Source organism: Siniperca chuatsi, linkage group LG21 (assembly GCF_020085105.1).
Source record: "Siniperca chuatsi isolate FFG_IHB_CAS linkage group LG21, ASM2008510v1, whole genome shotgun sequence".
NCBI lineage: Eukaryota > Metazoa > Chordata > Actinopteri > Centrarchiformes > Sinipercidae > Siniperca > Siniperca chuatsi.
This window is the reverse complement of record NC_058062.1, coordinates 10,549,319-10,576,465: the sequence shown is the minus strand read 5'-3', so window position 1 is coordinate 10,576,465 and position 27,147 is coordinate 10,549,319. Positions and strand designations below refer to the sequence as shown.

General features: G+C 39.3%; 1 protein-coding gene across 4 annotated transcripts in view; it reads right to left on the bottom strand.

Annotated features, from left to right (window-relative positions):
• Positions 1–2,817: 2,817 nt before the first annotated feature.
• gcgra (glucagon receptor a) overlaps positions 2,818–27,147 on the bottom strand; it is a 45,896-nt gene continuing 21,566 nt past the window's right edge. For 2 of the 4 annotated variants that reach the window (XM_044180863.1, XM_044180861.1), the window contains exons 2-14: positions 16,022–16,157; positions 15,400–15,496; positions 13,903–14,010; positions 13,702–13,796; positions 13,387–13,481; positions 12,356–12,545; positions 9,990–10,149; positions 9,738–9,798; positions 9,030–9,099; positions 7,203–7,291; positions 6,954–7,098; positions 5,943–5,984; positions 2,818–5,839 (exon numbers count right to left, since the gene is read on the bottom strand). In XM_044180863.1, coding sequence (XP_044036798.1) covers positions 5,477–5,839; positions 5,943–5,984; positions 6,954–7,098; positions 7,203–7,291; positions 9,030–9,099; positions 9,738–9,798; positions 9,990–10,149; positions 12,356–12,545; positions 13,387–13,481; positions 13,702–13,796; positions 13,903–14,010; positions 15,400–15,496; positions 16,022–16,075 — 1,569 coding nt within the window. In that variant the 5' untranslated portion in view covers positions 16,076–16,157 and the 3' untranslated portion in view covers positions 2,818–5,476. Of the gene's footprint in view, positions 5,840–5,942; positions 5,985–6,953; positions 7,099–7,202; positions 7,292–9,029; positions 9,100–9,737; positions 9,799–9,989; positions 10,150–12,355; positions 12,546–13,386; positions 13,482–13,701; positions 13,797–13,902; positions 14,011–15,399; positions 15,497–16,021; positions 16,158–17,598; positions 17,707–19,691; positions 19,711–27,147 lie in introns of those variants that run through there. The other 2 variants (XM_044180864.1, XM_044180862.1) reach the window with 2 other exon arrangements.

Here is a 27,147-nt window from a genome sequence, read left to right as displayed (position 1 = left end):
ATGTAACAATTTCAGCACATGTCACAGGTCACTCACAGTGTTAACTAATTTAGTAACATATGCGTGCACTGCATTGAGAGATAAAGAATTTAAGGTAGCTTGGTGAGATATGTGGATGTTAAATATTCATTCACAAATACACATTGTCTGTGCACCATGCCTCTCCAGCTGTGCCATGCTAAGGATCCTAAGGAACTGATGATAGCCGCACACAGCCAAAAGCCTGTCAGATAGCTGAGGGTGGAGAATACCACACTGGCTTTATGGTCCACTCTCACACAATCTTTTTGTCCATATCAGGACACAAGGCCAGTTCACAGGCCTCAGGGAGAAAACATAAACACTACATCCATTGACCTTTCCCCCAATATATTTACTTACTCCTTGTTCATTATGGAGTGCAGAAAAGATGCTGTTTCCACCACTTCCCATCTTCTTATACCCTAAGGACGTTAAATTGTTCCATGTTGAAATAAACCCTTGTGGTCTTTTCTTAAAGGAAGCTGACCCTGCTAAACAACATGCTGTACATAATTAGTTGTTAAGGCAAACAAGGACATGTCAGTAATTTCAAATGAATATTCTAGGGATACATTTTGTTTGTGTTTTTGTCAGGGTTGCTATTACATCAGAAATCCGGTAAATTTGAAAACTACCACTGTCACAAGATGTCTTGCTCTTCGCTCCACACTGCTCGCTGATTTTGGTATGGCTGTGCAGAAAAATGTTCAAGGACATTTTGTCAGAGTTCAAACATCTGCTTTTCTTACATTAATCACATGTTGCTGAAGAAGCAGTCGAGAAGACTCCTTTGCACAGAGTTTTGCCAAGAGAGTACAATACAATAGTCTGAGTTAGCTGTTAAGATTAGCACATTTGATATTTTTTTGTAAGTAATTATCAGTCTTTTGAAACTGAGAATCTTTAACAGGTTGCGCTGTCTCAGCAGGGTCAGAATATGATTATGCTAATATCACAGGTTTAAAATGGGCTTTACATTATTAAATTATACATTATGATGTGGGTGATGCTCAAACAAAGACAAAACCACAAAGTTTGAGAGCAGCACAGAGGCAGTGAATGGGACTCTGCACAGTTTCTGCTTGCATCTGTGGTTGACATTAGAACAAGCGCGAATAACTGCAATAACTGCAACCACATATGCGAATGAATCCATGTGTTCAAGGAGCCACACACACACAACCTCACAGTGAGTTCATGAGTTATGAAAGGGGGCAAACCATCACCAATAACAAAGGAACTCTGCTTAATCCAATGATGTGTGTGTGTGTGTGTGTGTGTGTGTTTCTACAAAGTTTGGTCATGTTACGTGAATCCGTTTAGAAGTTATGCGCCTTTTTGTTTTAGGCGACTCCCACTACCACACCCCCTTTTTGCCAATTGGCATGAACAGTTAATCAGCTGTCCTTTGGCTCTTTCCACAAAATCTTGTCTGTGAATCCCTTTGGAAGTTATGCACCTTTTTGTGAAAGGCCACTCCCACTGCCATGCTCCTTGTAGCCAATTGGCATTCAATTTCAATTCAGTTCAATTTTATTTAGATTGTGGCAATTCATAACAGAAGTTATCTCATTGCACTTTTCCTAAAAAGCAGTTCTAGACCGTAGTCTTATATATATATATATATATATATATATATATATATATATATATATATATATATATATATATATATATATATATATATATGTGTGTTTGCTTTAATTTGTGGGTTTGGGGGTTATACCATGGAGCTAACCTTCTTTGTTTTATTATCATCTTTTTTAGAGGGGCAATAGAATCAAGTGTCATTCGCAGTGAGCCTGCAGCACTATCAACAAGATGGTCAATTTGGGAGGGGCTGAAATTAGCATAGGAGTCCTCTGTTAATTTGAGACATAGCACCAAATTAAATGCTGATGGAATCACTTCCTTAAATTTAGCTACAGCACTATGAGATAGACATCTAGAGTAGGAGTTTTTGCCTAATGGCGTGTAGTCCAGTAATAGGAGTTCAAAAGTTGTTAAATAATGGTCCGATAATGAAGGATTCACAAACACACACTTGAGCTCCATGCCAAATTTCAGCCTCCTAGGGCGAAAACTGTGGCCGCCAAAGGGTGGAGACATTTACTTTTATTTGTTTTAGCAATTTCTTAAAAATTGATGCACCATCCAGGCCTTGTCTGTCCTTTTAGTCTTTAATTTCTCCGCTATTACACGTGAGGCTTTGCTAACAGTAACCACCATCAGGGCCGGGTTTTGTTTTCTTGAACAGCCACACTCAAAGGTGGGGAAAAAAACGACCATCATAGAGAGGAAACCCTGGCTCCTTTCTCACCTCCGCATGTCTGGCCGCTCACGGTGTGAGGTAGATGTCAATTTCAGAAAGCCCTCCCAATTTCGACATCGGAAAGGTGTGGGGGTTGGGGATTCTGAAATTATTTGACCATCCGACAAGCAGTTCTGATAGTGTATGCTGGCACCTTTTTTTTTTTTTTTAAAGATACTAGGAAGTTGAAATTGAGTGGTTTTAATAAGTCATTATGAGCTGACCTATCCAGTGGCTTTTGGCCACAATAAGGAAAAGTGTGTGCTCTTAAACAGCAGCTGACCCCGGGCTAAAATCAATACTCACCTCTCTTATAAGCCAACCTGGCATTCAGTCAGCCTGAAAGATGCCCGCTAGCCACTGCAGCCTACATCATCAACAAGCAAAGAAAATCAATCTGTACTGCTTTCTCTTTTTTATTTTAACATTATGAATGTAACTAATGTAATATGATTAACCAATACAAAAGACACGGCAAGTTAAAATCCTCTTTCACATACATTGTAATTTATTCTTTCACTATTTTGACAAAGTTTGATAAGCAGACACAATATATAATGAATTGTATACACCTGAATACAGTCAGTTTTTACTGATTGGTTCTTCACAGCTAATATACTGTACATAACCACCTTTAAGAGAAAATCAAAAGGAACATACTGATTTGGGCCTCTTTAAGAATACATTCAGACAGAACCACTTTGGTCCAGAAGGGGGAGTGACCCAAGCTGCTGGCTTCAAAAACATACATGGTTATGGTCACAGCTTAAAATACATGTTTGAAATTAGTTTGAAATGAAATTAGCAATATACTTTGACCATACTTATATACTCTGCTCTTACTGTGTCAGTATCCAAACATTTCTCCTGCTCTGTAAAACAAGAAAAACACTGCAAATTCACCTCTAAGCAACAGCAGCTCAGTGTGCATCATGCTCCCAGCTCAATTCTGAGTATTAGACATCAACCTGCTCTATTACAGTCCTCAGCAGATGCTGATGAAAAACAGCCACAACCTGCAATTTTTTATACCGTCAGCACCTGGCTGAAATGCACAGAGCTATTATCTGAATGATAAACATGTTGCTGGTGGACTCTAATTTAGCTCTGAACAACAAAATGATACTGAGAAGCTTCCATAATAAACACAGAGCTGTGTCTTCCTTATGCCTTATATAGGCACGACTTCTGTGAATGTCATGTGGTGCGATACTGTGTATGCTATCTAACTTAGCTATCTGTGTATGGGACTAACTTATGGCAACTTATGGCGACCTCTGCTCTGTGTGAAGCCATTTGTACAGGTTTATATCAACCCATCGTGTATCTGGCTGTAGAAAATGATTCATCCTACTGTGACACATCCACAAATATGGAATACTGAAACTACACACATTCATACCCGAAAATACACACGCATTCACACAGACATGCCATGAAATATATTGACAGCAATCAAATAAATCACCTGTATAAACACATATATACACACAGTATTTGCCCATTATAAATTAACATTGTGCAAATAGTCACACATACAAAGTCAAGTTGAGTTAGTTCTGGCAAAATGTTTAGCAAATCAAAGATGAATGAATGCTCTGCAGGAGGCATCCCGTCTTTAAAAATAAATGCAATGTATTCAGAAGCAAATGTACCACTGCTAATTTAGTGTTCTTTGTCACTAGAATGCTTACTAGAAAGGTTTTGTTCTACTTTAAGGGTGCAGAGTTTTGTTCTAAGTGTCCACAGCGCCTGCAGACACAGGATAAGGTAGAATAATAAACACTGTCTGTAGAGTAACTGGGCACGAGCAGTCATAAGTGCAGGATTTCTGACTTTTTGCTGTTTGCACAGTGGAGATACTGATGTGATGACACTGTACGACATGCATCCTCAGCGAATGATTCCCCCCAGTTTATATATATTTTTAACTTAAGCTCACTAAATCTGCGCAATCTGCATGCATGACAGCCTATATTTAAAATCGCAAAAACATCCTTGTAGACAGGATTGACATGTTTTTTAGAGTCACAGTGTTGTATTCATACTTTATGCATGAGTTCCCCTATCAGCTTCCATCTCAAGGGTTGAGTGTGCTACTGTGTAGAAGTTCATAAAGTACGCAAAGGTATGTGTCAGACAACATCTGATGGCAAAGGGAAAAGAAAACATATTTAATGGCACAGAATTGCAACTATTCCTCTTGAAAACACACCTGGCATATTTACACAATTACAACTTTAGCCCTCAGCAGTATCTAAGGTTTAGACCTACATAAAAAAGATTTCTTTTTATTGTAAAACACCTAAGTAAGTCAAGCAATGATCATTTTAGCTTATTTATAATGAATCCCATACCATCTTTTGACATTTTTTAATATCTATATGTAAGCCAGGAATTACCTGGTGAGAGCAGCTGCCAATTTCCAATGGGCCCTGAATGGGGCCGCTTGAACAACACTGTGGTCACCACAGTCAACAGAATGTTTCTTCTTTTTCTGTACATTTTCATCAAAGTCAGTATAGACAAGAAACCATTTACAGATATCAGAGCAAAGCAAAAAAAAAAAAAAGCATTTTCCTCTGTTCCCTACCATCTTGTTTTGGGTCAGCTTGTTTGGTCTTCTTTGTGTATGCAGTTCAATGTCCAGTTTGTCTTTAACCTCCAGTACCACAAAACACACACTTGACACACAGCACAAATTAAAGCAGAGGTTCAAGCAAAGACCCTGTGTCTTTTTTTGTTGTTTTTTTGTCTTGTTTTGGTTCCGTTGTTGCTTTTTGAGGTTTAAGGGGTTTTTTTCGTATTATTTTACATGGCTTATCTGCCTTGAGATGCTGTTGTCGCATTGTTCAACATACATCAGTTTCTTTCACCATCTGACAAACATCTACAGAAATCCATTCATGGGGCTCACAACACATTAAACATCTCAACATGGATGTCTGCCATATTATTCTCCATTCTCATGCTGTGGAGAGGGCTGAGTACTGCTCGGTCTCCCAGTGACACTGATCTCTGGGCAAAGACTGCTCTGACAGATGACTATCAGCCCAGCTCTTCACAGCCACCCAGGGCAGCATGTCAGAGCCAGAGCTAAAGGTCTTCCAAGTTTCTTCATCAAGTTCTCGTTCCCAGTGGCTTTCACATGTGGCTCTCCACGTTCTCTCTCTGACCCTTATAACCCTGCACCTTGTCCGTAAGGCTGATGTCCTCCACTAGGGTGCAGTGGCTGATGGTTCCTTCTTCCGTCGAGGTGGACTGGCCTGCGTCCTTACCATGGACCATACCGTTGTGGCATCCAGCCACAAGTTTGTGCCTCTCCTCAGGGCTGCAGACCGGGGCAGAGGTTTTTGCAATGTCTGGGAGATGAGACAGTCGAGACACATGGTTCAACAGGCTGGCTGTCTTCGTGTTTGGGGTATTGCTGTAGGTGTGGCGGTATTCCTCCTCGATGTTCCTCCCTAGCTTCCAGCGCTTCCACTTCTTCATGATCTCGGACTGCACCTGAGGAGAGGACGGAGACAAAAGTAGATGTTATTAATGTGATAACGGGAGAAAAGTCAGGGGTTGACAAAAGTGTTTTTGTCGTGTAAATGAGGAGACTCACTTCTTTGTTGACAAAACAGTACAAGATGGCCACCAAGAGACCCTGTGGAGACAACCAATACTGAGTCAGTCCCCTACATTAACTCATGACAGCTACAATATTCACTCACACATTATTATTGAAGCAATGAAAACACAACTCAGACATCAAGTGTTCTAGTGCGTCAATTATGCACCTTTTTAGTTAAATGGTGCAGTTATAAGTTTGTTGCTTTATGACTAAACCACTCAGTTCAAGCACATGTGCATTAGTATCTTAGTATCTTCTGTCTTAAGTTGAAAGTCTTGTGGATATACTTGTCGTCTTTGACTTTGGGATTCTTATAGCATTCTCCTCTCTGTGTCACTCTTTTCATCAAGGCGAGTCCCCTCTTGGTTGGCTGTAATGTTGACACACGTCATCTGTGTCCCCGTTGCAAAAAAATCACCGTCATTATGTCACAGTGTGACACAGCCAGTTAGCAGCGCAGACAGCACATTATGTTAATGTAATCCCTTCTGACACAAGTAAATACAACACTTCTCAGTTGTCTGGGGGATGGGAACAAATCACTGAACAAGCTCATCTGGAACGAAACGTTTACAAGATGAAAGAACAACCTTTGTGGTATGCTTTAATACAGCATGAATTATGAGATCAGGATGTGATTAGGAGATAAATTCTCAGCTGAAGTTGTGCATCTTCTACTAGTTATGTTAGGATCGACTCAAATTTGAGAACAAAGACCGTGCTATAAAACTTTCTGTTTTATCCTATTTAGGCATGTCTTACCCCTTTATCTCCTGCATTGCTCACATCTCTGCCCCAAACACATTGTATGCTTTCTTTTTCAGTTTTGTCTCAGGATAGAAACAACAGGGGGGAATTATGGAACCAAAAGATGCCTCATCAATCCCAGGAAATTCTCCCTCAGCTGAATGATGATGCTGAGTTATTTCATAAATGATGTGGTCTTTGTTTGTGGAAATAATAATAGATGCTTTGGCTTAAGCTCTTTTTTCAGAGTCCAACCTGGAAGGAGGAGAAGAAGAGGTCGATGAAGAGCTTGGTGAGACGCAGACCGATGGTGGCCTTGGTGGATTCGTCTGTTACAAAGATAAAGACCACCTGATGGATACCCAGCAGAGGGATCAGGGTTAGAGTCGACTTAGCCAACCTGAGATGGAGGGGATGAGAGACAAAGAGAGAGAAAGCACAGAATAAATGGAGAGTATATATGTATTATGTAAAGAGAAAAACTGCTTTAACGTTTGAACTCACCTGAATTTGTAATCTGTGTATCTCATCTGGTGCGCTCGAAGTTTTGACACAAGAATTTTGATGATATGGATAAAGATAAGGAAGTTGATCTATGGAAGACAGAGACACCGGTGTTGATAGTATGGATTGCATGACAAACAGATCTTGAAGGGTCAGTTAAGCCAAAACATATTTTCTCACTTACTAATAGTGATGTGCAGTCATAGTTTGGGTTGTATGTGCAAAGGTTTTGAGACACTGCCAGGCTAAAACAATGGAGGTGTATGAAATTTTAATTGAAAAATTACTTTTGAAAAAATGAACAGCAATGTGTCTTTCCAGAAACACAGCATAATCCACTTAGAAAACAATTGAACAGGGAACAAGTAAATGGCAAAAGTCTCAGATGAAAACCTCAAAACTGATAAAACCAAAACTATCTGCATGGATCAATACCAAGACAAGTACAAAACTTGTTTTTTGTGACATGTAACATTATTACACATACAGGAGAAGCACATTGTTATCAGGGAACCCTTTCACAGCAGCTGGCATGTCAATAAACGGTGGGTGTTCTGATGAAAATCACTTATGTGACCTTTTTATTTACAACTAAGTTGTTACCAGTAATTTGCAGGTGCTTGGAAGAAGCTGGACCTAATTTGGACATGCAGTTATTGTCCAGGCATTTCATGGTTATTATAAACACAGGGCAATTTTTGCAGTTAAGTACATTTGCTGGAATGAAACTTTGAAAGTTTCAGGATGGATGAAACAGTATAGCTACATATGAAGTTTGCCCATTTATTGAATTTTTAAAGTACAACTTGTATTAGTATACAAAGGAATGTTAACTTAAGGCTATAATAAATCACATATTATTAGGATTAAATGGAAAAATAATGTCTATACAGTGCAATCGCAGGGTAACGAAAACGCAAATATAACCTCTGCAGCTTTCTGTATCTCCTCATGTTCAAAATCACAAGCACAATGTGGATTTAACTACTCCATACACTGTATATACACACACTGCAATCTGTACCACATCTATATACTGTATGTATGTATGTGTTATTTCATATTTGCATAGACTTTGATCTTTGATGAATTATTTCAAAAACAAAATCACATGTTCTTGCAGGGGCAGTCACATACACAAACACACCCACACACACACAAAGGGATTTACTACTGAGTGCAGTTTTATACTCTTGAACTTGAACATGGTGAGATCAGGATAAAGTGGGAAACACTGAAATGGGAACCAGCCCTCCCGTCCCTGCAACAACTCAAACACAGGAATTCCTGTGGGATACAGGCCACTTAACATTACAGGATTAATGCATGGAAAATGCCGGGATGTCTGTGCAACTGGCCTGACATAAGAGCCATGACAAATTTGACTTATGTAAAAGCTCAGAACTGACCTTTGCAGAGCATACCTACAACAAAGGGCATGGTCACAGTATGGATAGAGGTTAGCTTAACTGTGTGGTGCAAAACAAATCATATTTCTTTAATCCGAAAACCTTTGACTCTTAAGATTTTTGCCACATGTTGGGCCTAAAGCACAGACACAGACAACCTTTTACACTTCATGAATAAATGAGGCATGTTTAATATTGTATAGTGTATGAATGCGGAAAAGACGAGTGCTGGGTAAACATGTAGGATTTTAGGGTGAATACACTTTTTGCCAATGTATTTTCAACGCAAAACTAATAAACAACTTATATGGCACTTTGGATTCAAATGTTTAGGAAATAGCATTTCATGAGAGGAAAGGAGGGAAGATAATGGTAAAAAAAAGCAGGAGACAGCAACAGAGGAGGAAAGGGAAATTACCACAACTGCCAGTAGTATTGGAGAACGGATGATCCACCAGTAATTCATGTTTATATTTTGCCCCCAGCATCTGAAAAAGAAGAAGCATTGGAGGAAAGATCAGTGTGAGACAACCAGAAATACCTCACATGCTTTCAAACAAGGCTCACTCTGTAACACATTTTATTAAACTGTTTTGCAACTCCTGCAACAGTAGAAAGCTTTCCTCTCCCTGGCTGATGAAATGTGAGAGACTGACGGGCCATCATGGGTTTTTAATGCTTTACATAGCAGCACAATGTGTTGGCGCTCTAGAAAGTCCTATCTTAAAATCCCTTTCACCCCCATTTGCTCTTGAAGTGTATACGCTAGACCCTAAGAGATTCCATAATAAAGTTTGGGTGCTGAATGTTAACATGCAATATTAAAAATGTGCAAACACAACTGCTGTTATGACATGCTTTCCATATTTGACATGCTGCAGAAGATAAAACGTGTCGGTGTGAAAAGTTTAATTGTAGCCAACTCCTCATGTAGTAATTACGTATTAAGGTGACTATGAGCTGCTGAGTATCAACATTCATATGTTTAGGAGAAAGACCATGCCAACTTTTTTTCTGATATGAGTTGTTATGAGCTAAAATGTAAAATGTTTGGCAGGGTTTGATAGCGGCTAGTGAGGGAAATAGAGAAAGAGAGATAGAGAGGGAGAGCACTTTGGAAACTTACTCTTGATTTTCATATAGGTATTTAGCTACCACCCAGGGCACAAGGAATATTAACGGGGTACCTGTAAAGAAATCAGAGCTGTCTAAATGCAAAACAGTCATTTTGTACACCAGTGAAACAACCTTTTACGTTTATCTGCTCTAACTTAATTTCCTTTCATGCAAACGTATCATACCTCACATAATTACCTTGCATCCCGACTTGCAGACACAAACAAACACACACTCACAGACACCCGACAGGCCAGCTCACCCCAGCCAATGCACAGGTAGATTTTGAAGTAGTTCTTTTCTGTAAACACAGTGATGACCAGGAGATTGTGGAGGTAGATGCCTTCCACCAGCAGCCAGTAGCTGTTGGCCATGATACTGTACTGCATCATCACCACTGCGATGCGACAGCTAACCGTCGTCTGCAAGACAGCAGTGGGGTTTATTTCACAAATGATAAATAATATCAAGCTTTCTGATGTTAAACATTATTTAGTTGTGAGTGGTGTGAATGGTGAGATCAGTGCTGCAGCAGATGAGAGCTCCTTCTGTTGCCGGGATTCAGGCTTTGTGCTGACAGCAACAACTTTAACCCCAGTCACAGCCAGCTGTGACCCCCAAAACAAGCACATAAACACAAGCACTCTACACACCAACCCACGTCGTTGACCCTCATCCCTTTTATGGATAATTACCTACTACAATTATCTTTGTGGCTACTATTACCCTTTTACAAGATTACCATTATTATTTTCTATACATACAACTATTTTACTTCACCTATTTATTATACAGTTGTACTGTACTGTTTTACAAATCATACTTATGGCAGCACATATGCTGGTCATATTGTTTTTACAAACTTTGATAGAACTTATGTAGTTTTATGTTTTTGTATCCTATTATTATGTACATTATTTATAGGGTATACAAACATAATGGCCGCATCAGATAATCAGCATGATAATGAGTAATTTGATGCAGACCATGGTACAGTTGCAGACTAAAACAATGTAAACATTTTCCATTATTAAAGATACTAATTTGCAGGATTGTGCAGCTGTGAGTGCTTTCTAGTTTGGCATTGTCCCAAATTCTTCGGGACTGTATGAAAATTACTGCAGTGTTGGGACCACTTGCACTCCACCATTTGGAACTAATTCATTTGTGGGACTTTAATTGAACTTTTATTAGGAGACTGCATGCTCTTTTTTCTGTCACACGTAGGTGTGAACTCCCCCCATGGACCAAGCTTGTAGCTACCATTGGTCAGTCTGGCCTGTGAGCCATGATGTCACCAGGGTCAGTGGCCAGTGTTCTCTCTTTTCCTACTGGCTTCATCTACAGCACTGCTGCTCAGCAGCAGCTGCCCTCTCAGATTCAAAATGGTGCCAAGGTCATATATGTTAAAGAGAATCAGAATCAGAAACACTTTATTGATCCCCCAGGGGAAACTCTTTTGTTAAGCTGCTCAAAAGAGTTTCCCCTCAGGGATCAATGAAGTATTTCTGATTCTGATTCTGATTCTCTTTAACATATATGGCCTTGCCGCCATTTTGAATTTCCTTTCTTTGTCTAACCACGCGGCCGCTGCTCAGTCACCATTTTGAATAACATTTCTTTGTTTGCCGTCATTTTGGATCCAAGCAGCCATTTTGGATCACCCACCCACACACACACACCTGTTGTTCTGTAGTTCAGTGCATTTAGGGTTAGACTTCATATTATGTGTTTTTGCTTTGTTTATCTTTTAAAAAATGCTTGTGTGTAATTATGCCAGTTTCTTTAATGTTGCACAAGAATGAATCATTTGCCAACCTCTTCTATGTTGAACTCCAAATCCTTCAACCTACTATTAATGACAATTTTGGTTATAGTCAATAATTTAATTATTATTTTAGATTGAATCAATTAATTAGCTATCATTTTCCCTTGTTTAAGGGTGGTGCCCTCAAGGACTTTATTAATTAAAGTTACTATTTTTGATTATATTTGATCATTTTAATAGCCAAATTTAATTACATGTTACAGATTGCACCTACACAATTTGGTGCCCCTTTAACCATTGTAAATCCCAACAGCAGTTGGGAGGGAGGTTAAATACTAGATTTCAGCTTTTAAAATTGCACCTCCCCCCAGGAAAAAAAAGTTAAAAATAGCAAATATTGCAACACCCTCTCTGAGTGCAATTTTGAATAACTCAAAATATAGTTCTGTGTTGGTACAACTCATTCCATCATTAATAATTTAAAAAAGACAAAGCATTAAGTATTTAAGACAGTGTAATCCAATTTAAGCTTTAATATATTTATGAAACAGTCATTTTCAATAGCCATAAATTCGTTAAGTAGCAGTGGAATTAGGTTATTCAAAATGTTTGGCATCATAAAAAAAAGGCAGAACCTGAATTATATATATTTTTAATTTAAATTAAACATTTAACCTTTTTAAACTTTTTATTGTGATGCAGAAGAAAGTGAACAAGGAAACGACATTTGGTAGAGACTACATTTAGTGTGATGAAAAAAATAAGTCCTTGAAACAGAAACAAGATTGTTGTCCTCTGCATATGACCCACTGTGCACTGGAAGCCTCATTTGCGACTATTGGATTCAGATCACTACTGACCTCATTGTTGACCAGCAGCTCCACTGGAGGCATAGATGCCTGGGGGAATCCCTGCTCCTGGTCTCTGCTGAGGTCCTGCGATGTGATGTTGGCCTCCAAAAGAGCGTCTTTGATGAGGATGGACAGCGCTCGCAGGATGAAGGAGGCAAACAGGTTCATGTGGATGTTGTTCCTCATGCAGTGCAGTTTTCTGATGAATGAGAGGCAATAATAATCTACAAGATACTCTGTCTTTTTTCACCGTGATCACGCACAGATTATGAATTTGCAATCCAGCTTTCTGCTTTAAGGAATAGTTTGAGATTTTGGAAAATGTGGTTATTCACTTTCTTACTGCGCTTTAGTTGAAGAGATTGATACCACTCTTTGTACGGTAAATACAAAGCTACAGCCAGCAGCTGGTCACCATAGCTTACTACAAAGACTGGAAACAGAAAAACAGCTAGCCTGGCGTCCAACGGTAACACCAGCACCTCAAAAGCTGACTAATTAAAGTGTTATATCTTGTTTGTTTAATCCGTACAAAAGCCAAATTGTAAACACGTCACTTTGCTTGGGGGAGTGTCGGACTATTTCTTGGCTGGGAGCTGTTGCCAGGCAACCAGCGGAGATTCCAGGACATTACTACTCAGAGCCAAGAAATAGTCCAGCACATGAAACAGTGAAATGTCATTTTACACTTTGATATAATGTGTTAGTTAGTAGTGTTAGTGAGCTTTAGAGGTGTTGGGAGGCGGATATGGTTAGCTTTGGACAGAGCCAGGCTAGCTTTCCCCCTGCTTCCAGTCTTTGTACTAAGCTCGTTGCTGTCTGCAGCCTTATATTTAATGGACAGATCTGAGAGTGGTGTCAATCTTCTCATCTAACTCTCCACCAAAGCGTATTTCCCAAAATTTCTAATTATTGTTTTAAATGTAATTTTCCCGTCCCTGCTGTGTTTGATGCAGAATCTATTGTAGTGGTCAACAGGAATTGTTTCCTTATACTTTACTCCATTTCTTAGAATTTATTTCAACCAAAATAATTATTACCTGAAGAATATGAGGATGCCAAGCGCCAACACCAAAGCCACCAGTGATAAGGAATAGCCCACTGTGTACATTATCCGAATATGGCCATAGTACTGCTGCAAATGAAAACACATTGGACTTTAGATTTGTTAGCTTTATTTGAGAGTGGTGATATGTGACACGTTCATTTTTTAGTTTCAGTTTTAACAGTAACATTGCACATAATATGTGCTCTTTAAATTAGTTACTGCAGGTGAAATATTAGTATCCTATTGTTTTTTTTTCTCTCTATGTCTAATGCCTTACAGAAAGAATAACAAGAGAGACATTTCTTACCTGACTTGGATCATTAGAGTCACACTCGCTGGTATTCTTTGTAGTCACCCACTGGCCGTTTGCATCACATTCCTGATGCAACATGCCGTGCTGAACTACACACATACACACACACACACACACACAGACACATACTCTGATTTACTCTGCATCAGCATGACTGCCACACAGTGTGTATCTACTAACCCAGACATCTCTTACCTTTATGGTGCCACGGCAGATACCACGGACATGACACACTGACAGTGGAGTTGGGGAGTCCATCAGGCCAACAGGCGTAATTGTCAAAAGTCCTGTTGCACACAAGGCCTGGGGATAAAAAGCATGAAAGATGGGTGAGATTTTTCTATATAATCACAGCCTTTACACACTATGTCTATGGCTTGGAGTGGTAAAAGTCATGAAATACAGTAACATGTCTTTGAAGTGATGGCTGCTGATCGCTATTATGACATCTGTACACATCATGGTCTTTCATCCTGACATCTTGACACCTTTCATCTTCTGTCAACAGTGCTGGCTGTTAGTGTATGGACAGGTGGATGTTTCCGGTGTATAAAGTAGTCTGACCCATCTCCTCTACACCTGCTAATTCGCTCTTACACTCATGGGGTGACAGGAAGGGTGTATGAGTGCTGCGGAGTGGTGTGATTTTGTGTGCAGTGTGGGAAGCGGCCTTTTTGAAAGTTGGAGCGTCACTGTACTCCGCCTGTATTCCACAAGCTAACAGACTATAATGCAACTGAAGGGCTGCATTCGCCATGTAGTTAAACACTCTGTTGATGGAGCAAACTGGAGCCAGTTCTCTCTCAGCGTGAGCAGAAAGTGCGGTGCAGCAAATAGAAAACTGGGAGCAGCTGCAAGCAGAGTGATTATACAATGGTTTGAGCAGGGAGAGGAAATTGCTACCATTCCATAGTCTGGTGACAGTGCGACTTAACCATTACCTGCTCTACTGCATTACATAGTTTCCACTGCACTACAAGGTGAGAGCAAATACTGATTTTCTCTCTAATGTGAATATAAATTAGGTATAAAAAATATCTCCTTCTTGTCAGAGCACCACTGATGACTTAGGAGTCAAAGCTTATTAATATGTTGGACTTTGTTGTTTCTCTGGATAAGAACATGATGTTAATGCCTAAAATTTTTATCAATTGGTGATGTGATGCCAAAGTAGTTAAAGTGGCTAAAATCAACTATTATATTTTAACAGTGGCTCACATGACTACTTGTATGAGAAAGTTGTAGCTCATAGTGACAAACCCACTGAGAATTATCATTCGACTCTGCAGTTTATTCCCGCTCAGATAAAAAAATCTCATATTAACCCACTGTATGTTACCTGTCCAGCACCACAAGTTAAAGATTAGTTGGTGAACATAGTTGAGCATTTAGCAGCTAAAGAGCCTGATATTTCACTCAGGAGTTGGTGGAGACCAAAAACAGAGATAAAAGGAGACTACATGTTGGACTTACATTCATCAGATGGCCAGAAACACGACTCCAAATGAATGCTTATATGTTGCTCCATATCTGCTGGATGTGTAACTGTATGCTAACAAGTTCGCCATATCAACTGTAGAAGTTGATAATATGCCGGTGTTTACAGCTTGTTCCTGCTTCCACCAAGTGGGCAATAAAAATCACTTATTGCCGGTTTAAACATTGAAAATGATTACAGGATGTTCCGCTCACCAGTGCTTGGTGGGTCTCGACTGTTGTTGCGATCACACTCCTCCATGTACAATTTCCAACTCTCCTTCAGCTTATCCAGAGTAGCAGCAGGAGACACCTAAGAAAACAGTGGAGCACATAACAGGAAAAATACAACAAAAGAGTCCAATTACACTAGGTCTGCTATTCTTCGACTAATTGATGTAGTGTAAGCAGGTGGGCAAGAAAAATGTTGAGAATGTGGATTTCACACAAAACAGACCTGGTGACAAAGACAAAATGGGTGTATTAACTGAAATGGCATTCATTTGTTTCACTTCACTTCATATATACAGTAGCTGTAAACAACCCATCCTCAAGATGGGGATATAATTCATCAAGATGAGGCTGTGTCCAGCTCTAATGTGTTGTCTGTATGGGGGGGCTTGTGCTACTGCATGGACAGGCTGATATATTGTACACTGCTGGCTCTCTCTGGCTTGTTTAAGAAGGCAGCAGCGCTAATGAAACAACACCCACGCCCACACTGTAAAGGCCAGTGACTAATGGAAGTTCACATGGGGGTTGTTTACATCTACGAAAAAGTGTGTACATGTATGTATGTGTGCATGTGTGTATGTGTGAGTGTGCTCTCGGGACCCACCTGGATGCTGCAGTAGACAATGAGCATTGCCAAAAGGAGGAACAGCCGTGACATGCCTTATTCCTGCTGTTGGTGCTGGAAGGACGGGGAAAGGTTTTCACCTCATAAGGGGGCTTATCTACACTCGCCACACTGCCTGGATGACACAGAGACACACAATCCATCAAAGCTCATTGCAAACACTCTAGTTATTACCTCGGCTCAACTTGGCCATGCGAAACAAGAGGACCAAAACAGCAAAAGGCTGGGTCATGACTATCACACTACAATTACACCAAGATTTGAAGGCATGCAGAAGTAAAATTAAGAGAATATGTTAGTGTAACTTGTATCCTAAACAGGCTCAGTTAATATAGAGGGGAATATCCATTGTGAGCCTGACCAGTCCCATTTCCATCCTGTCATTTATACCAAGCATAACCACAGTTAGCAAGGTACACAGCTGAATGATGCAGCTGGAATGGACTACCCAGAACCAGACTGTTCAGAACATCAAGCATGAAGCCAAAAACCTCCCGGCTGTTTGTCCCATCAGTGAGGCAGCTGCGGCTCAGCAGAGCTGCACTCACTCAGTGACTCACAGTTGGCTGCTGTCAACCTTCATCTTAAAGCCTGTCAATGTTTGATTGAGCCTGTGTCAGCGTGTGCCAGAGGTCACTCACCTGTGTATCGATCGAAGCATCGTTGAAGCCAGAGAACGGAACGAAATCTGAAACGTTTCTGCAAAAAACTCGTTGACCATGGAAACATTTTTGGCTAAAACGTTTCAAATTCCATTCTGTTCCAGTCTCGTGGCAGGGAGGAGGATGAGCTCATGTTGTTGTGTTTGGTATTTCTTTTGTTTACTGGGGGTATGGTATTTGTTCAAGAGATAAGAACACAATGTGTCGTACAGTATGTAATGTATGTGCCAAAAAAAAGCCTCAATTCACGTTTTTTATTCCACGTTTTGACTGAACATGTCAACAAGCTTCTAGAGTCTGGGTTGAACTAATGACTACCAGCAGTCACAATCTCTGACTGAAAGGTCTGCCCTATATATCACAAAGCACTACTGGAAGTCAGACTTCAGATAATATCTTAAACAAAGAGCCATACTTTCAAAAAGGCCTGTTCAGCGTAATGATCACAGGAGCAGACTAGTACAGACTGACTGATTGCCCAGGGCGCCTGAGGGATCAGAGCTACTCTTGTCTTGTCTGACATCGGGTCAGGACCTTATCTAGCTGAGATCACAGCATTGACTCTTGTGCCCTTAACATCATCAGACATGTTCCACTGCTATTACCCTTTATGTACTGAGTTTTCCAGCAACATTAGTGGCTTAAAACAAATAATCTGCAGTATCCCTGGTGTGAGATGTCTCTATTAGATGTCAGCATTGATTAAAAAACTCCAGGATCTGTTGTAATTCATTAGGACGTTGAAATCACATTCTTAATGTAAAACTGATGCTTTACACTTATGGCATGAACAAAACAACCGCCAAGCTATGTCAGTCACACCAGATTGGGCATTAAGCTCTGCTATACCAAACATCTGTACTGTAAGTATGACCAATACATGTAAGTTCTTACCAGAGAAAGTGATCAGGCATCATTCTGCAAGTGCATGACATTTAAGCATGTGTCCGGGTACAGTAGAGAGGCTGACATGCATGTGGGTGAGCACATGCTCTTGCTTAGTGATAAGTGTTACAGCAGTGTGTGTCAGTTTTCCAAGGGTTCCCTCCTTATTTCCCTCTCTATCTTTCCCTCCCTTCCCACAAACACATATAGAGACTCATTTCCTAACACACCGGCCAGCCTGCACCACTTTCTGCAACTTAGCACCAAGTAGGAGCAATGATTAACCAGACCCAGCGTTCGGTAGAGTCCTGCAGGAGGGTTGACGAAAGAGAGAGAGAGACAGAGAGAGGGTATGCCAAAGTGAGAGAGTGATAGAGGGTAAAAAAGGGTTTCTCAACCCTTCCTGGCCCCTGACCCCATATTTACGTCCCAACACTCGTAACACTGGCCATTACATATTCATGAAGTTGTTGTGTGAATTTGAGAATAGCATATCTTACAATATGTTTCCAAGAGCATGGACAGAGCTCCTAATAGCTTATATAAAAATGTTGATAACTTCATCATTCAGCATCAACAAAAATTCAGAGCCCACAGACATTTCTTTTTAGATGAAAACAATATTCTCTTGTGAGTGAAAGTAAAGCAACATCAGGTGATTAACCATTGAAGCCACACTAAACACACATCTCCTGTTTAATCCTATTCCGTGACTTTAACACCTCCCTTCTCTTACCCTCCTTCACATTTTGACAATTTTCATCAGTCTCACGTCACAGATGTGCCAGTTTTCTGCTTTGATTAATTTTGTATCTGCATTTTTTTAGATGTAACATCACCAAATGCTCCAAAGCAGAACACACAATAAGGCTTTCCCCTAAATAAGCATTCACTGCCTGTAATGCTCACAGCTAAAAAAAAAAGCAAAGCCAGAACAAGAGAGGCTTTTTAAAGACACACCATAAGTCTCTAGTGTTTTATTTGAGCAGATTTGTCACGTACAATATGTCTGCTTGGATGCCTTTGATGCAGGATGATGGGAATCACATTGGCCATTTGGTGGGAGTTGGAGTGGAACTAATGGGCTTGAAGGTGTGAGGCTAATTATGCTTGTGTATTCTTCTGTTATGATATCCTGCTAGAGCTACAGCCTTATGTGGATCCTCTGGAACATGTGTAGCCCCACTAGCTCTCTGTTCCAGGAAATAACCTGGAGCTGTTTTCGCTATTGTTGCACATCTGATTTAAGAGGTGGAACAACGGCTGAGGGTCACACAGGCCGAGCCAGAGGGACCTCTTGGGTTGTTTGGGCCTGTTTCCTTTGGTGTTTTTCATCCTGAAACAAGTTCCAAGCCAAAATGTTTCACCTCTGTCTGGGGATGTTCAATGTGTGAAAAATGTGGAAATACTCATTTTTTCAGATAAACGCCAAATACTAAACTAAATACATGCAATTTTAACATAAATATTTCATTGCTCCCTTTGATTGAAAGGACAAACAGCTGTTTGTTTGAATAATACCTGGTCATTTATTTATATTTGTGTAAAAAAATCACAAGTGAATGACGCAAATTCTCTGAATGTCCCAAAAACATTAAAACTGCTGTGTTCAAGTGCATGTTGGATGGCTCAATACAATGGCCACTAACAATTACTGTTGTTTGTTCGAGAGTACTTACGTTTCATTTGATTACACTGTCTAACAAATAAAATTAGAAAAGGGGAGTATGCGTGCATGAATGCGGGCAAAGGGGAGCGGCAAGGATTAAAAACAAACCTCTTGGAAAACACAATAACTGTCCGGTTCAGAAAATGCCCCTGAGCAACAATCTATCATGCAGCTTTCCAAATGCAGAACCCTCCTGCATCACCCATCTTCTACAACTTTCCTTGCCATTGATGAGGCCTACGTGCATTTAACAATACTAAAGTAACATTCACTAATCTAGCTTTGTTTCTGAAATATCTAAAAGAGACATTAGTCGAATAGATGACCGCTAAAGAAAAAATGCAGCATAACTCTAAAGCTACCGCTTCGTATATTCTTCCCACTTCCTGTACTTTGACTAAATAAGTCAAGGCAGAGCATGCCAAGCTCATACCTTAGGGCTGCAGATGTTACACTAAGCATGACAGTGCTGGATGAGAGCCCCACTATCTTATAATGGGGTGAAGCAGAGTTCAGAGGAGACGGAGCATCATGCCACAACACGCTCTGCAACTTGGCTGCTGCAACGAAGACGAGACATCACATAAATGTAGGCATCACACTCTGCATGAATAAACTGATTTTCGGTTAGATAGCACACTTATCTGTTACTCTATAAATGCTCCATCAACCTCAGCTATTTGACTTTTCTTTGTCTGACTCTAAAACTGCAAGGATGTGTGTTTTTTAGTAGGTCAGTAAAAGATAATGCTCTTTTTGTGTTTTTTCGTTAAATGCATTTCAGCTGTTATCTGATTTCCTGCTGCCTGTGCACTTTTGCTTCAGTGAGTGATTTCCAACATTCTTCAGAAATTATTTTGAAAACCCCCAGAGAACATGCCTATAATTTCATGTACAGTGTGGAGCCTGGTTTTTGATCTGATTTCATTTATATATATTGTTAATGTATTGTAGCGGCTCGGGTAGCCATTCTGAACAGATATGCAAGGTGCATTGCCAATAGCTATTTTCAAAAAGTGTCAAAGTGTTTTTGAGGGGGATGCTTCTTTAAAACAAATGAAATTTTAATTACAAAATCAACAAAACCTCACTATGATCAAGGCAAAGTTACAGTTCAAATCACTGTGACTCAACAGGAAATTAATCCTGATGAAAACTTGCTGTTGATGTCCTACTTTACTCAAAGACATATCAGCAAATGATAAATAAAAGCAGACCAGTGATTCTGCTTGATTTGCAGTTACAGCACCACATCAAAATGTTACAAAAAGAGAAACCAGAGCAGATCACCTGGGTTCTCCCAGGGAGCTTTTTGTAGCTGAAAGTCCTTCAGCCGTAAAGATTACAATTAAACAAAGAGGAAGCTTGAACTCAGACTAACAACAAAAACCCATTTTTCTCTGGAGCGCGTTTCATTGTCCATGCGTGTCTTAAACATGCATGAACTCTGACAGCAGCTGCCTTCTGCATCATCCAAACACAACACACTGTGTAGAGTGCAGTAGTGATCATTAAGATTCCCATTCATGGCAATAGTCAATAGCAATAGTCATATGGTAAGTATTAAAGATACAGTGTTTAGGATTTAACATTTAAAAACCCCACTCTCAACCTTTGCTTCCTCATCACCTACATGGAGAATCCACACAATTCAGTTGTGAGTTTGTCAACACACAGTTCATGACGCAAGGTCTCAAAAAATACAGCTTTTACCTTTTCCATGTCTCGGTGAATATAATAATTTTGATGAAATGGTTGCTAAAGTGTCCTTTTTATCCACTAAAATATTCCACAACTGAGCTTAAGCTGCTCTTACATGCATGCATTTTAGAGCATGTGTTCAAAAAGTCAAAAGGACATTGTACTTCACTGAATATGCAAGTCAAATTTGTCAGCATGGACACTGTACAACATTTTGTTGAAGGATCAGCACTTCTCACTTGATTATGCAAATGGTCAAAAATATGTGTTTTGTGTTTGCAGAGAAAGTAGTAGTCACATTAAAATCATCATGTCTTTCTTAGTTATTTTACTGTCCAGAATATACAGTAGTAGTTCATTGTATAACGTCTCCAACATCTATAAGATAATAAAATTTGTACAAATACATTTCCAGAGATGTTTTTACTACAGTGAAGAAAACAGTATTTACAGCCTCCAGTCAATATGTAGAAGGAAATTCATTGGCCAACATCCTTGTCATACTATTTTCATTATTTAACATGGACATGACATGAACGTGTGTGCGAGATATGGAGATAGCGTTAAGCCTAAAAAACACATGAAAAACCATGGTTCAGATTCAGCTATGTTATGTGGCTGACCTCTGAAATGCTCAAAATGTTTGTCACTGACCCTGTTACCATGTGGGAGAGCAGAGTGCGACCCATCTGTGTCCCGCTGTCACAGCTCCAGTGACCTAGCAGCTGGATGCTCAAAGTCTCTATTCACATGTTTTGGTAAACATTCACAGTTCCTATTCAGAGGTCACATCTGATAAATGTGGGTGGGAAACAATGAAAAACGGTTGTATAACGTTTGAGATGTACCTGTATTGTGTGAGTGTGTGGGGCTTTTCTGTGTTGTACATGGACGTTTGTGTGGGAAGTGTTTGGCACTGGCTGGATGCTGTTTCATACAGTCTTTCATGAGGACCTGTGAACTATGTCTGCTGTGAAGCAACAACAACCCTTCAGGGAGCCTTTGATTATCAGCTACCATGTTCACCATCCTGCACTGTTTCTGCTACAACCGATTGTCTAGTTGAGTCGTCCAGTTTGAAGATTTATATGTAGTAAGCATAACTGCAGAGGATGAGCCCAAATTGGATTTTTTTAGAGATTAAAGACAGAAAGAAAATAAGAAATTGAGCTAGACTGATGTATTGTCCAAGCCGATACTACAGATATATCAGTATAGGCCAATAAGTAACAAAAAAACTGCAGTACAGAAATGTTTGAGGTAATTTAGATGGTGTCTTCATTACATAGTTTGTTTACCATAGAGCACTGAAAAGTCAGTTTCGTCCTGCTTGGTATGTATCTTGATCTCAATTCTTAAAAAAAAACAAATGGAAGGGGATCCGTATTTAGATTGTTTGTTTATGTTTAAAAAATGACTATTAATTTAACTCTCAAATATCAGTACGGCCTATAGTAAGAAAACAATGGGTGGCACTGATGGAAAACTATATAACGTGGTTGTTTATTTGTTATTTAAATTAATAAATAATCAAAATACCAACAGTGAAGTCCTTCCATGCTGTTTTTGTGGCTTTAACACACAGTTTCAGCCTACTGAAAAGCTTTCAACCCTTAATATGGATGACATGCTGGACACTTTGATATACAGTAATTCCCTAAATTAATCAATCCTGTCTCCCATGTGTTACATTGTATGATCATAGTCACACTGTCCCTGAGGTTTGTCACTAACCACTATTAACTGACCTATTATGTACAGTATGTTGCCCATCTATTTTATCACTGAACTATGTCATACATTGAGTAAAAGTCCATCTGCCCTCAGCTGCTTATTTCAGTTGATATTCACAAGGTGATTCTTCAGCCCCTCGACAAAGGCATCAGTTTCCTCACTGAGAGAACCTATTTTGTGATGCAACTGTGCTCTTCATCACAACATTGTTAACATTTCCATTACACAAAGCACACTGCTGTTAAAAAGAGGATTGTATTGACCAAGAGCCAAGCCAATCACACCCCCTGATAACAAGCCAACAGTTTCCAACTGTGCTGTAGCCTCTTACCACAAAATGAACAAAGATTAGTTGCCTGAGATTAAAACCTGACTTTGAGACATCAGTATAATTATAGACCACCGTTGTTGCCAGTTTCAGCAAAGCGCAGGACCACCATCCTGTAGATCTGTGATCTCTGAGCTTGGCAGGAATAAACCCATACATGCTTCAAACAAGAGCAGCACTTGGCTCTTTGTCTCTGCCTGTGTACTTGCTGATATTCACCTAGCTGGCATAGAGATGACTTTACAATATATGCCAGAAATAATATGCTAAGAATCAGAACCAGAAATCAATATGAAACACTGCATTGATTAGAATGTACAAGTTTACCTAACTGGTAACTCAGCATAGTATGAGTCAAAGTGCTCAGTTCAGGGCAATTTATAGTGTTTTGGCAACTTGTGTGCATCTGTGTGTGTAAGCTGAGAACCTCAGTGCATGTGGATCCACCCAAGCAGTGGTGGAATGTAATTAAATACATTTACTTAAGCACTGTACAATTTTGAGGGACTTGTATTTCCATGTTATGCAACTTTACACCTGTACTTAAACCACACTACTATCCTCACATTTGAGAAGCTGGAACACTACTACTACATTTCAGCAGAGATGTAAAGAGTACTGAAATATCTTAATCAAGTAGAAGTACTGTTACTTGACCGAAACTGTACTCAAGTAAATTTAAAGGTATCTGTGTAAAAAATGACTCAAGTAAAAAGTAAAAAGTAGCTCACTTAAAAAGTACTCAAAGTAAAAGTTATTTTAACTTAAATGAAATGTGTGGATTCCCCATGCAGGTGGTGAGGAGGCAAAGGCTGAGAGTGGGGGTACCAATTTTAAATGTTCTTTTAATGTCTTTTTTTATACAGTGAGTTAAAGTAAAATCTACCCAAAAAGATGTTTAAAGAAAAAATAAACAAATTTACTCAGTAACTGGATGTACAAATGTAGCGAACTACTTTACTTCATTTAAAACATACTTAAGTAAAAGTAAAATTACTGACTTTGAAAAATACTCAAAAAAGTACAAGAAAAAGCTTCTCAATTACAGTAACATGAGTACCTAGTTACTTCCGCCTCTGCATTTCAAAGGGAAATATTGTGCATCTTATTCTACTATATTCATTTGACAGCTATACCAGTTGCTAGTTACTTTGCAAAATGCTCTGCACACCCACACAGGTGTTTGCAATTATTCTGGCTGATAACAGGGTAGGTTGTACAACAAAACCAACAGATAGATGAGGGAGAAATCTTCACACTTTACATACAAAATATTTGATCATATTATAAAATATGATGAATTATTATTGATTAAACTACCAACCATGATAATAACTAGTCAGAATGTACTCTACCTAGACCAGCTACAACATTAGAATGCTGCTGACAGGGTTCACTCTGCATAATGAGCACTTTTATTTTTGATACTTATAGTACATTTTTCTGATAATACTTACTTTTACTTAAGTAATATTTTGAATGCAGGAATGTATTGCTACTTTTCTTAAAGTAAAGCATCTGAATACTTCTTGCACCACTGTAACCAGTTAAATAATCACCAGCCATCACTGGCCAAAGGCTGAACCCACCTGAGCATCAAAATGAGGGACCGTATATAACCTGAACCAATTCAGCTCCTAACAAGTCTTAAATCCAGTCGAAAGCTGCTAAATTAATTCATCTGGTCATCAAATGCAACCCTATGAGTTGTGAGCGTATATTTCTACAAAAAAAAACAGCATATAAAGCACAAAAATAGTAAATAATTTCTCTTTAGAATAAAAAAGGACTACTTTGTCACTGTAATAAATCTTCCTGTGACATTTGCACCAATTGCCTGAGATTTGGTTTAAAAAAGCTAGCAAGGAGCGAAGCGAACACAACAATTTCACCTGTCAATAATTGCAAGGTAGCATGACAAGTCAAACACACTGATTCAGCTGTTTGCGAATAGAAAACAGTCCTTACTGTGACATTTACTGAAACATTCTCTGTACCAAAAGATGATGGTAAGGCCGTTCAGATTGTGGTGTCAACTGCCTTTTATGTGAAAGGGTGTGGCTTGATAAACAGAAAAAATGTTCCACCAGCTGAGTGATTCAAAGACGCTGCTTTCTCTTTAAAGTCTCTTTTAAAATCCGGGCTGCTTTTCTCTTTAAACATGACTGTCAGGGGCTTTCTTATGATGCTCTGACAATGTACAACTTCAACTTCTTTAATAAGGGCTCAAGTTCAGGGACAGGAGCCACTGTTTGATAAACAAACACTGTTATCGGAACAAGACCATATGATAAACCTGCCTAATTAAGTCCAATGTGGACTAAAACTGTTAAGGGAAATAAACAAATAGAGAGCTTACAGAAAGACAAAAAACAAATCCTTTTCACTGTCTCTGCATGGACACAGTTTGTCCCCGAGCAAAACATAACGTTACTGTACAAACAAAATAACACCAGGAAGAGTAAAACAAGACTTGGCAGAGTCAGAAAGCAGATCTGAAAACTTCAAAGAGCCTCAATCAACACTTTTAGGGAAATATGAGGACGCTGGACGCCCAGATTGGCATCGACTCATTCTTACACTAATGAGACTCCTGATAGATGGTGTATGTGCTGTCTGATCGATTGATGGGATTGTGAGAAATGCCATAAACAGAAATGAGGAAATGAGAAATGAGGCTCCACAACAAAACAAGCAATAGAGAGGAGGCATATACGAAAGATAAAGAGAGGAGAAAAACTTACTTCACTTCCTTTCACTGTAGCCACATTCAGAGATATTCCCAAAACAAAAACCCTGTGTAGAGTGTTTGACCATTATATGTTTAATATATACAGTATGTTCAGCAGAGGAACACACACATGCCCCTCCTACACTGTCCATTTTAATGTTTAATGTTTATGAGGTAACTCCAAACAGACCTGCTGAATTATGAAAGGGCCTGTGTGATCCCTACACCATGTCTCCTCTACCTTGTATCCACATGCCTATATTGTACGCTGAGCTCTTATGGATGCTGGCAGGCAGTGTTTATGTACAGTAATCCCCTGAGCTCCTCTACGCTGCTCTGTCACTCCGCCATCAGCCTGGAATTTATCAAACACTTGGAGGAAGGGGAGGTATGTCATATACAGTGGCAAAGCTGCACAGCATAGTGGACGCCATACATAGATATACTGAATCGCTTAAACCTTATTTAGCGAAGCAGTTCAGGCCCAAAAAATAAATGACATCATTTATAAGAGAGAAGCTGCAGGGGGAGAGGGTCGTACTGTGTGCTCAGAGGCTGCTTAATATAAACACAGACTTGGAACTTTGAAAAGTGGTAATTAACCCTAACCCTGGGTATTTTTTGACATTAGTGCACTTGCAATACTGCTCAGCATTCATGACTGAAAAAACAGCATCAGATCAGGTAAAGAAGGTCAAGTAAGCAATAAAGACAGACAGTGCAGAGGACAACTTTATATGTATCTTCTGCAGTTTCATTTCTATGTCAAACCAGTTGCTGTTTTTGCTTTTGTAAACTTACAACACATCTCCTCCTGTGCAGCAGGAAAGAGGGACACTATACTTCTGTACTACAGTAGATGTAAAAGCACTTGAAGTGGATGTTAGTTAAATCACTACTGTAATAGAGAGGAAAAGGCTGGTGTTGTTTTATGTTTTTATTATTATCACCATATCCCCTGAGGAGACCTTAAGCAACAATGAATTTATCCCACTAACAAGTACTGTCTGTGTAGCCTCAGTCTGATATATACTTAGATATATGGAAAGTTTGCCCTCTGTGCCATAATTTATTTGCTATCCAAAAACTTTTTTTTAAAGCACAAGATCGTTGCACTTGATGATAAATTCCTTTCATGAACATAACCTGTGAAGTTTTATTCTGAAACAACTCACAACTGCATTTTTGATCTCACATACTGAGAGCAATAAATAACACTATGTTCACTATCAGGACAGATATACAGTGTGAAAAGTACTTTAATAAATACATTCAAGTACTACACTTAAAGATCCCCTCCAGAAATGTTTTAACACATATAATATACTCAGCTTGGAAATAATAATATGTGTCTATGTTTTATTCACACAGAAAGTTAAATTATGTTGTTAAACA